The sequence below is a fragment of the Ostrea edulis genome, chromosome 7, assembly GCF_947568905.1.
Source record: "Ostrea edulis chromosome 7, xbOstEdul1.1, whole genome shotgun sequence".
Lineage (NCBI taxonomy): Eukaryota > Metazoa > Mollusca > Bivalvia > Ostreida > Ostreidae > Ostrea > Ostrea edulis.
Genome location: NC_079170.1, coordinates 66200192 through 66212706, shown reverse-complemented (window position 1 = coordinate 66212706; position 12515 = coordinate 66200192). Strand labels below are relative to the sequence as shown.

The following is a 12515-nucleotide window of genomic DNA, read 5'->3' as shown; positions in this document are numbered from 1 at the left end:
TACCTTAGATAGTTCACAACACATTGAATAGGTCAGATTATTATTACAAGAGGTCCATGACTTGAGTTATCTTGGCCTTATATATTCGCATGTAAAACTTCCATCCCTATTGTTGCCCCAACCTGTCCCCGGTGGCCATAATTTTTACAAACTTGAATCTGCACTAAGTCAGTAAGCTTTCATGCGAGTGTACAGGAGATTCACTGGCCTTATCGGTCATCTGAGTACTCCCAATGGCTATAAAATGGAGAAAAAATTCCTGTTCTGAATATCTAAGCTAAATTTTAATTTTCAGCAACAGCGTATAACAGAATATGTTCGTAAAACGTCAATGCCCTCAAAAGTGCATTTACTGATGAAAGACTTTACATATTATAATATATAAATTGACATTAAAAGATATGACTAATCTGGGCCTATCCTAGAGTCAAAACGCTGGATTGTGAAATTTTGTACATCCTTTTCTGCAATTTTAAAGTATGCATTTAGATAAGTTTTACATTATATACAGTATCAACAAACTTAAATAAGTTCTTCAAATCATTAAGTTATAATTTCGACACCACCTATCTACACCTAAATATTCATTTCGCTTCAATAGCACTAACGATGTTATTTAAGTGTTTTACACATAAACACTATATACTAAGTTTAGCCCTACACTTAGGTCAGAACCCCTACCCCACGGATCAGGCAATTTACAATTTTGGCAGTGGCCTTCCTGCTCTACATCACTATGCATTTCATTTTTCTTAAACATGTGCGGCTTTAGAGTAGAACATTTTTGAAAATTTGTCAATTTTGGGCAGTTTTTGCCTCACCCCTAAGACCCCGGGGGTTCGGGTATCCTGAAATATACAATTTATGTCCCCCTTGTTCCGAATAGGGTTCATACCAAATTTGAAAAGAATTAAAAAGGTAGCTATTAAGAAGGTAAAAATTTACACATTTAATAACTTGACATTTTGGCCCCACCTTCATACCAAAACCCCTACCCTTGAGATCATCAGATTTTCAATGTCAAGTTGACTCAGGTGATCTAAAAATGTTTAATCATTAATGCACAACGGATGCCGACTAACTTCAATCAGTGAGGATTTGTTTAATAACATACCTCTCACATTTGGTGGAATGCATGAATTTGTCAGTTTCTCCATTTGATCTAAAACAAAGAAAATATACCGATTTACTTATCACAATAAATCCTATCAAACAGTTATATGTCCTGTTTGATAAACACCTTTAAGGCTTCTTCACCAGCCTTCTAAATGCAACAGTATGTTGATGAGAACTATATCAGTTGAATCTTTATATAAATACAAAATACAGTACTTTTCCATTGGTTAGTGAAACGCAACGATGGAAACAGTAGTATTGCAATAAAGGGCACATCAATTATATTTTATCTAAAAGATATTTTTCTAAAGAGTAGAGTGTTTTAACTTTGAGAGATATATCTTTAACTAGAAAATAGATATTTCTTCATGTTAAAGCGATATTTCTTTCAGAAAATATAACAAAGATATATCTTTAACTTTAAAAGATATATTTTATTTAAGACAAGCCTTAATAAATTGACTACAATGATTACTCCCTTCTATGATCTTCGCCTTATGTATGACGTAATAGGTGCATATGATCAAAATGGCTGAACAAGTAGAGGAGGTTGTCTCTACCGTGTTGAACAGTAGATCTAGTAGATTTGTTTGATAAAGTAAATACAAAATAGAATATATGTATAAGACGTTTGTATTTTTCATTTATTACATGTGTGCACATTGAAAGCTGTAAATGTCTGCATCTCTTCAATTCCACCCTCTGCCAGGTAACACAATTATTTTGGCGCGCTTACTTTATGGAGAGCATTCCACCTGCATTTGATAATAATTTATAAAAATCAAGAAAGATATCTTTTTCAGTTAGAGACATACACCTCTGGAATTCGGAAGGAGACATCTTTTCCCTTTTAAGAGGTATAATCGATTCAAAATCTTATAAAGTTATATCTTAAAGTGAAAAGAAATATCCGTGAAAAAGATATCTCCCAAAGTCAACTAGATATTTTTCTAAGTGAAGAGATATCTCTTACTTTCAAAAGATATCTTCTAAACTTGAGAGATATTTCTTAACCATAAAATATGTCTCTCAAAGTAGAGACATATCTCTTATCTTAAGTGATATCTCTTTAAAGTGAGAGATGTCTCTTTAAATTAGAGAAATATATGTCAAAGTTAAAGAGATATCTCTTTCTTGAGTAAATAGTAAAAAGTTTACATGTTGGTAATGGATTTCTACGAAGAGGCTTACTTTTACAATCGACGGCTCACTTTAACAATTTAAAGGAACCAACTCCAAATATGAAATATTTAGGAGTGGTATTTGCAAAATTCAAAGACTTCTGAGGCATTCAGTGGTTGTATATTGTTTAACATCTCAGTCGAGAAGCAATGTACCAAATATCAAACGAATATCTGCAAGCACATCAAATAAAAAGTCAGGAAAACTGAATTGCAGGACTGACGGACATACAGATGGATGGACATAGCGCAAGCCGACATGTATGTCCCTAATCGACAATATCTTCCTGGTCTTTGGTGATCAGGTCTTCCAACAGTTTATTGGAATTAACATGGGCATGAATTGTGCTCCTTTGTTACCTGACCTGTTTTATACTCATATGAAGCAACATTTATTCAAAAAACGTCTACGTAAGAAGAGAAAATGTCTTGCTGCGACTTTCAATTCAATATTTAGATATATAGACGACATTTAATTTATCAACAATAATAACTTTCGATTCGATATTATCCTGTGAGTTCAAAATAAAAGACACTACAGAGTCATCTACTTCTGTTTCACATTTAGATATTTTATTGAATGTAGATATTAACAACAAAGTAACAATTCAACTTTATGACAAACGGGATGATTTCAGCTTCTCAGTCGTCAGCTTCCCATATTTATGTAGCAATATTCCATTATCACCTGTATATGGTGTTTATATCTCTCAACTGATTCGGTACGCACGAGCTTGTTCTGTATACATGTATATAGTCAATTATTAAATCAAGGCAAGTTACTGCCAAACACGTTGATGGTACAGGGCTTTCAACAGTCTCGTTTAAAGTCAGCATTTCGCAAATCTTTTGGTCGATATAACGATCTAGTTCGCCAATACAACCTCACATTGGGTCAACTGCTGTCTGACGTGTTTCATACCGATTGTTAGACCGTTCTTGGCACACTGATTTTAACTACAGATATCTCGGTTTACTTAATCAAATATAGGGCTCATGACGGCTATGACCGGTCAACAGGGGATGTTTACTCCTCCTAGGCACCTGATCCCCCTCTGATGTGTCCAAGGGTCCGTATTTGCAATCTATTTTGCATTGCTTATAAGGGTTGTAAGATTAATTACTGTTCGTTCATCTAAGTAGAAAGCAGATGTGGAAAACTCAGTGGTGTGTGTTATTACGAGTTCACTAGGAGACATTGAATCAACAAGAATGAAAATGATTATTGTTATTACATGAACCTCGTCGATTTATCTAAATATTGAATTGAAAGTCATAGCAATATATTGTTTCTTCTTATGCAGACGATTTTAAATAAACTTTGCGTCATAAAAATGTAAAAACAGGTCAGGTTGGAAAAACCCAGCACGATTTGTGCTCTTGGCATATCCAACAGACTGTTGGAAAACTTGATCAGCAAAGACAATGAAAATACTGTCAATGAGAAATTATAGCATCTTTCTATTATCAACTATATAGTAATTATGTGTAGAATCAGAGTGGTGTTTAAGAAATTACTTTTTGAATGATTGATAACTAGCTATAAATGTCAGTACTAGTTTTCTTGAAGAATCAGCTGTCTATGTTGTCAAAAAGTCTAGTCTTTCATTTCTCGCGGGGAATGGTTGTGTAACATGTAGAAAAGTCATACGTTTTGATGTTAATGATTGAGAAAAGTTTTGTGATTACAAATTTACTAAGAGTTCTTTAAAGTTCTTTAGATTCAACTCTTCATTTACACCACTTCTGGTCCCGTGGGGATCCGGGTTAGATTAGGTCCTCATTTCCACTTGCATGTCGTAAAAGGCGACTATATGGGGCTGTCCTTCGGAGGAGACCGCAAGAATCGGGTCCTGTGTCACAGCAGGTGTGACACGATAAAGATCACTCCCTGCTCAACAGCCATAAGGGCCGAGCATACGAGTAATTTTTCAGCCCTTCACTGGCATTGGTGACGTCTCCATATGAGTGAAATGTTCTCGAGAGGGATTTTAAACAATATAAAATCAATCAATACACCATTTCTGTCATATGTTGTGTTACAATATGTTTGAAGTTTCTCCATCACAGAAGTTCTTAATTTATTATTAGGCAAAAATAGGGGCTTGTTAGAACATTTGCTGGATCCAGCAAGGTATCTTTGTAAGCTTTTTTAAAGTTTAGAAATCGAATAGAGACTGGGGTATTCAATTAATGTGTTTAAAATGTGAAGTAAGACTGTGAAGAATTTCATCTTCTGAATGGGCATTTGGAATATAAATACGAATACCAAATGTGGCATTAATGTCAAATTTGTTTAAAATACAGTTGTAATAATATGAGCCATACAATCAAAGCCAATTCCGTTACAAGCTTTGTTAGCTGGATACATGTACATCTTATTATTATATACTTTACCATGTAACTGTTTTTTGGATTCCTTCTTTTTTTCTTTGAACCTCTCTGTAAAGATATAATGAGAAATAATTGATATGAAAAAAACTAAGATTATTGTGCAGTGTGTCACTTCCCGGCCTCAATTTGTGGTCCACTGTATATTGTTTAACGTCCCGGTGGAGAAGTTTTGACTCATATCGAGACATCACCATTGCCAGCCAAGGGTTACAAAATTTAGGCATATGGTTGTAGCTTATAGCCTTTGAACAAGTAGGGATCTTAATAGTGCTACACCTCCTGTGACACAGGGCGTCGGATTTTGCGGTTTCTTCGAAATAAGAGACACATTTAATCACCTCTTACTGCAATGAAGGGGTACTGGGGACCTATTATAACCAAAATCTCCCAGGGATCCCAAATTATGAAGTTGCGTTCATGTACATGCAAAAATATACAACTGTTAAAACTGCTTAACCACCCTGATAACATTAACGCAAAAGGCTCCATTCCATTGAACAGTCACTTCACAATATCAAACAAAAGGTCCATCTCACTGAACAGTCACCTCAGTATATCAAACAAAAGGTCCATGTCACTGAACAGTCACCTTAGTGTATCAAACAAAAGGTCCATGTCACAGAACTGTCACCTCAGTATATTAAGGTAGCTCGATCCCCATGTGACTTATCAATATTAATGGTTAAAAGTGAAAAAACTTTATCAATTTCCACTCATTATAGTTTAATTTAATTAATAACCAAAGAAAAATGTATATGTTGCCATATTTTAAAGATGTCAGACATACAAAAACAGAAGTACACATCAACATAAGAAAATCACACATTTTCGTTAAACAGAAAAATAAAAATAGATAACATTTGTTGAAATGACAAAATGTAAATGTCAACAGATTTACAAAAACCGGCTAATTCATAAATATGTATAGATTGATTGTGGATATTATGGAAACCATCCAGTAGAGGACATTCCAGCAGAGGAGTTATTGCCCATGACAACTTTTTTAAAATCTTAATTAATTGATTATCTATGGGAAATATAAACTGTTTCAGTATTTATAGTTTACCAGGTTTTTTTATTATATCCAGTGAATAAAATTCCTCAGAAAGATATATTTCTATCATGCGCAAAGTTTTATTTATTAAGATTTTTGCAAAAACCTATGACATCACATAAGGATCGATCAACCTTAAAGAAAAGTACATGTCAATTGACCCTCACCTCAGTGTATAAAAAATAAAAGGTTCATGTCAATGAACAGTCACATCAGTATATCACACAAGAGGTCCATGGGCAGCATCGCTCACCTGAGTCACCTTGGCCCTTATCTGAAGACTTTCCATATATATTTGCATGTAAAACATTCAAATCCCTATTGTGGTTGCAACCTACCCCTGGTGGCCATGATTTTTACAAAGTTGAATCTGCAATATATGAGGAAGTTTTCATGTAAATGTCAACACATTTGGCGCAGTGGTTTTTGAGAAGATTTTTGGGGATTTTCTCTAAATATTTCTATGTAAAACTTTAACCTCCTATTCTGGCCCCAACCTACTCCAGGGGCCATGCTTTGAACAAACGTGAATTGGCAATATGTCAGGAAGCTTTCATGTACATCGACAACTGACATTCAAATTTTTGTTGACCATGAAATACCTTAGTTAAGCATTCTAGCCATTAACAATAGCCCATGAGCCACATCGCTCACCTGAGTCACCTTGGCTCGTGTCTAAAGATTTTCCCATTATATATTGTCTTATAAAACTTTGATCTCTATTGTAGCCCCAATTTACCCAAGGGTGCCTTGATTTAATTAACCTAAATCTGCAATATGTCAGGAAGCTTCCAGGTAAATCTCAACTTTTCTGCCTCGATGGTTCTTGAGAAGAAGATTTTAAAAGATTTCCCCAATATTTTTGCATGTAAATCTTTGATCCCCTAATGTGGTCCCATCCCATCCTGTCCCTAGGTCATTATTTTAAACAAGCATGAATCTGCACTCTCAGAAAGCTTTCGTGTAAACATCAGGGTTTTTTTGGTTCAGTTGTTCTTGAGAAGAAGATTTTAAAAGACTTTTCCTATATATCTCTATGTAAAACTTTGATCTCCTATTGTGGCCCCATCATACCCCGGGGACATCATTTTAACAAACTTGAATCTGCGCTATGTCAGGAAACGTTCGTGTAAATATCAGCTTTTCTGGTTCAGAGGTTCTTAAGAAGATTTTTAAAGATTTTTCCAAATATATCTGCATGTAAAACTTTGATACCCTATCGTTGCCTCGTACTACACCCAGGGGTCATGGTTATAACAAACATGAATCTGCATTATGTCAGGAAGCATTCATGTATATATCAGCTTTTCTGGCTCAGTGGTTCTTAGGAAGATTTTGATAAAATTTTCCTAGATATTTCTATATAAAACTTTGATCCCCATATTGTGGCCCTATCTTACCCCCAGGGGTCATGATTTTTACAAACTTGTATCTGTACTATGTCAAGAAGCTTTCAGGTAGATCTCAGCTTTTCTGGTTCAGTGGTTTTTGAGAAGATTTTTCCCCCTATATATTTGTCTGTAAAACTGTGACCCCTGTTGTGGCCCGATGCTACCCTTGATTTTAACAAAGATGAAGTTGCATTATTTAAGAAAGCTTTCATGTAAATATCAGCACTTCTGACCTAGAGGTTCTTCAAAAGAAGATTTTTAAATGACCTCTACCTATTTTTGCATTTTGTGATTATTTCCCCTTTGAAGGGGACATGGCCCTTCACTTGAGCAAACGGGAAAGCCCTTCAACCAAGGCTGCTTTTGGCCAAGTTTGGTTATAATTGGTCAAGTGGTTCTAGAGAAGAAGTCGAAAATGTAAAAAGTTTACAGTCAGACGGACAGACGACGGACAACAGGCGATCAGAAAAGCTCACTTCAGCTTTCAACTCAGGTGAGTTAATAATGAAAAAATCAAATTTGAAAATGTTCACATAAAATCATGTTCATTTTAATGTCACTGAACAGTCACCTCAGTATAACAAACAAAAGGTCCATGTCACTAAACAGTCACCTCAGTGTATTAAATAAAATGGTTATGTCACTGAACAGTCACCTCAGTATATCAAACAAAAGGTTAAAGGTACATTGACACGATTTAAACTGAACATTTTCAAATTCTATTTTTTCATTTATGCTGTTTACAATGCTTAACTGAGCTACTATGGCCGCTGAAATGCTGTTGATCTTATAAAGGAATTAGTAGCTCATATCGACGTTAACTAGATCTAGCCCGTGGTTTGAAAGTAGACAAATTGTAGAGCTAGACGTTTTGTCCGAAGCCATGTATAATATATATATGTATATATATTTTTTTAAATCTAAATTTTAACTCAATTTTTGATCTATAATCATGACAATTCTAAATATTTCAATAGGTTCAAAACAAATATAGTTTCTAACAATGTATTCCAAAACAGGCACGAGGAACTAGGCTGTCTGCTCCCCCTTCTTTTACAATTTTTTTTATTTCGTAGTGCAAATAAATTGAGACTGTCCATTCCCACATTACGTTTAATAGTAGTTGTTGATGAAAAGATGAAAATAATATAAGCTTGAAAGTTATTAATAAAATATATTTCGCCAACCCTAACCCCAAATAAACATATCAATGCAACGTGAAGATAACGAACAGCGATCAATCTCATAACTCCCTTAAGCAATACAAAATAGATAGTTGGGCAAACAGTTGTCAGTTTGCCGTTAATGTCTACTTTCAATAAAATATCTAAGTATGAAGCAGAAGTGTCCTTTCTTTCGAGCTCACAGAGATATATCAAATCGACATATGGATGAAAGCTATTTTTGTTACTAGAGAAAACGTCATCGATATATCTAAATGTCGAATTGAAGGCCACAGCGAGAGATTTTTTCTTCTCGCGTAGAAGTTTTAAAATAAATTCTGCTTCATATGAATATAGAAAAGGGTCAGCTAACAAAGGAGCACAATCCGTACCCATGGGAATTCCATCAGACTTTTGGAAGACCTGATCACTAAATACCACGAAGATATTGTCAATGAGGAACTCTAGCATATTTTGTATTTCAACTTCAGAGTACTTGTGCGTGGAATCAGTGTGGTGTTTAACAAAGTAAGTTTTTGAATGACTGATCACTACATATGAATATTTCCGTTGTCCGTTTTTATTGAAAAAGTAACTGTCTATGATGTCAAAAAGTCTAGTCTTTAATTTATCGTGAGGAAGGGTCGTGTATGGTGTTGAAAAGTCATAAGTTTTAATTTTGTTGATTTGGGAAAATTTTTGCGATTTCAAGATTACTAAAAGTTCTTTAGAATTTTTTAGAATCCACAATTGATTAACACCACTTCTGGCATATGTAGTCACACAGTAAGTTTGAAGTTTCTCCTTCACAGCTGTTAATATTTTCGTGAGGAGCAAAGATAGGGGCTTGGTAGAGCACTTACTGGATCCAGCAATGTATCTTTGTTTGTAAGGGTTTTTATGTAGTTTAGGAATCCAGTATAGGTACGATAACTCATATTCATTCGACCCATTGACTGGGATATTGAATGTGTCTAAAACTGAAGCATGGTTTTGACGAATTTCATCTTTTGAAAGGGCAGTTGGAGTATAAGTATGATTACCAAAAGCGGAATTAATGCCAAGTTCGTTTAGAATACAATTGTAAAAAAGAGCCTTACAAAGACAATGTTGTCACTAGCTTTGTCAGCTGGAACCAAAACATATTCCTTATGTAACCTATCTAATTCTTTTATCATCTCTGGTTTACTAAACACAGAAGGATAAATGGTACGTACTTTTGTTTTCATGTGTCTAATGCGGGATTTTGATATCCCTTTTATGCTTTTAACCCATTCTGACAATGTATCAAGTTCTTTTTCATACTTAGCCCATCGCCTGACATAATCTTCGACAGAACTCATAATAGAGATGAAGGTCTGTGGCCAATGAAATGACCGAGGTTCTCTATATTTAGGGCCTTTATCAACATCACCAGTAATGACATATCCAGCTGGACTATAGTTGAAAGAAGATGAAGAACAAGAACATGTTGGTGGATTACGTATAAGATGGTCTATATCTAGGCACTGCAAAGTTTGTTTATAATTAAAAAGTTTGGATGCAATAGTAGAAGTATAGCTGTAGGAAATACAGGGTGTAGACTTGAACTTGAAATAAGTTCAATGTATAACTCCAAGGACGCCTACCTAAAAATCAAGATTAGCTTTACCCAAATCATATTTCTACAGACAGTTAGGTATATTGATAGCTTTTAATTACAGTGTTTGCAAAAAAAAAAATATTGACAGGTTTTTGAGCAGTGCTTCATTTAGCATCTGGACTATCCTGTTTTGAGTACTTATTAATTTCCACCGCAAATCCTTAAATTTTCCCAATTTCTTATCATATGGTTATGTTTAAGCATGTTATTATTATATATGTTATATTTTGCATATATTATTAAGATTATTGTAAAAATATCGATAAAAATTCTATCAAATTATAATTTTAATAGAAAATCGGAATGGGCTTGTAAAATTCACGATTTTCGAAAAGAGGGTAATTCAAATTTCATTATCTCCCTTGTATACTTAGAAAGTGGCCATGAAATTTATACACATTGTAAATGACATCCTAATGGTGCTTCATGAAACAAAAAAGAAAAAATATTCATTGACTAGTTATTTTTGGCCACATCGTCCTGCATGTCCTTAAATTAAGAAGAAGGTAAAAATGTTCAATTGTTAACGCACGACGGACGACGAAGGACGACAACCAATTGCAATAGGTCACCTGAGTTTCCTCAGGTGACCTAAAAAGAAAACCAAGATGGCAGCGTTACATACATATTTTGTAAATAGTTTGTTTACGTGAAGACAATTTTCTATAATATATATCTAAAATGTCAATATGGTTCTTGAGAAGGTTCATTGTTATTTCGGATTTCAAACATTTCGGTTGAGCATCACTGAAGAGATATTATTTGTCGAAATGCGAATCTGGTGCAACAAAATTGGTACCGTATAAGTTTTACATTATGACCCCTGGGTCGAGGCCTCTGCTGGTGGACTGTTAGTCCCCGAGGGTATCTACAACCCAGTAGCTAAGTACTTCGTTAGTAGCTTGAAAATACGGATGCATATTTAATTTCTGTTATAAAATTTAGAAATTCATTTCAAAATTAAGGATTATCTCCCTCACGCATAGCTCTTATCCTTAGACGACTTTGACTCCACTTTTTTGACACGATGTTTTTGACTATAATAGCTCTAAATCTTCATTGTTATTTCGGATTTCAAACATTTCGGTTGAGCATCACTGAATAGACATTATTTGTCGAAATGCGCATCTGGTGCATAAAAATTGGTACCGTATAAGTTTTACATTATATAGGGTGTTTAATTTGTGACATTAATTTGCAAACATGACAAAAATCTCAGAAGATGTAGAACATTACTTTATGTAGTATCCACCATCATCAAGCAATGACATACTTTATTTTGTAACAAAAAAAGTCAGCAACATATGACCTGGTCTTTTAAATGTTCTTATCTATTCAGGATTACTTATTCCATATATGAGTTATCCTATAAATCTGCGGATCATAGATAAAGCTACATGGCAGTTTCAGCTTGATAGACATCGCTGCACCATAATATGTCCTGACAATTGACTTTAGTCACGGGACTGCATAAAATGAATCTGCACAACTTAGGAACATTTGCATTTTGATGAAAGGTGAAGATAACGAACAGTGATCAATCTCATAACTCCTACAAGCAATACAAAATAGATAGTTGGGCAAACACGGACCCCTGGACACATCAGAGGTGTGATCAGGTGCCTAGGAGGAGTAAGCATCCCCTGCCGACCCGTCACACCCGATATGATGTAATCTTGATAAAAATTAGTTTTAATTTCCATATCTGACTTTGATCTATCATAGAACTATCCTATTATTGGGGCCTCAGAATTAAATGTTTCACAAGATGTTTCCCTATATTTTTCCATAGAAAACGTGGATCCGCTGTTGATGACTTAGTTTACCCCTGGGGGTCATGATTGGGAAAAACAACTTTCATCTACAATTTGGATATACATGCATATCAAAACGTGTTGTTCTTGAGACAATGATTTTCAAAGATAATGCATCGCCATGTAAAAAAAAAATGATCCGCTATTGTGGCCCATCCTATTCCATGATGTCATGATATAAACAAACTCTAATCTACACTACCTGGCGATGCCTGCATATCAATTCAAGTATTTAACATCCTGCTGTAATATATTACAGATTATATTCCCATGTGAAAAAAGATAGGGCACCGCTAAACAGGTACATGATACGCCTGCATACGTTATTGACCCAGGAATTTGAACAAGTAAGAAATGATTATCCACAAAAGGATTTCATCGGAGTTGCAATAACAATGTATTTTACATTAAACAAATTTAATTCCAAGGGCTATAACTCCTTCAACAATAATGAGACAGCACTCTTCTTGTAATATGCATATTCACACATTGTGATCTTCCTGTGTACCAAGTTTCATTAAAATCCTCTAAAAGGTTGACGAGGAGTTGCGAAGACAAGGTACTTGCATAAAATCTAAGTTTAAGGGCCCTAACTCCTTCAACAATAGTGTTACAGCATTCCCCTTATAATATGCACATTTCCACATTGTAATATTTCTTTGTACTACGTTTCATCAAAATCCCCCAAAAGGTTTAGGAGGAATTGAAAAGACAAAGTATTTTGAATAGGAAAATAACCCAAGTCCAAGAGCAGTAACTC

At 34.7% G+C, this 12515-nt stretch overlaps 1 protein-coding gene across 4 annotated transcripts in view; it reads right to left on the bottom strand.

The window, feature by feature from the left end:
* Nucleotides 1-12515, bottom strand: part of LOC130048432 (uncharacterized) — a 52978-nt gene that overhangs the window by 7714 nt on the left and 32749 nt on the right. For 2 of the 4 annotated variants that reach the window (XM_056145132.1, XM_056145131.1), the window contains exons 3-4: nucleotides 4695-4739; nucleotides 1115-1162 (exon numbers count right to left, since the gene is read on the bottom strand). The exons of 1 other annotated variant lie outside the window; for it this stretch is intronic. In XM_056145132.1, the coding sequence (XP_056001107.1) occupies nucleotides 1115-1162; nucleotides 4695-4739 (93 nt within the window). The remainder of the gene's footprint in view (nucleotides 1-1114; nucleotides 1163-4694; nucleotides 4740-12515) is intronic. One more of the 4 variants, XM_056145133.1, reaches the window with a different exon arrangement.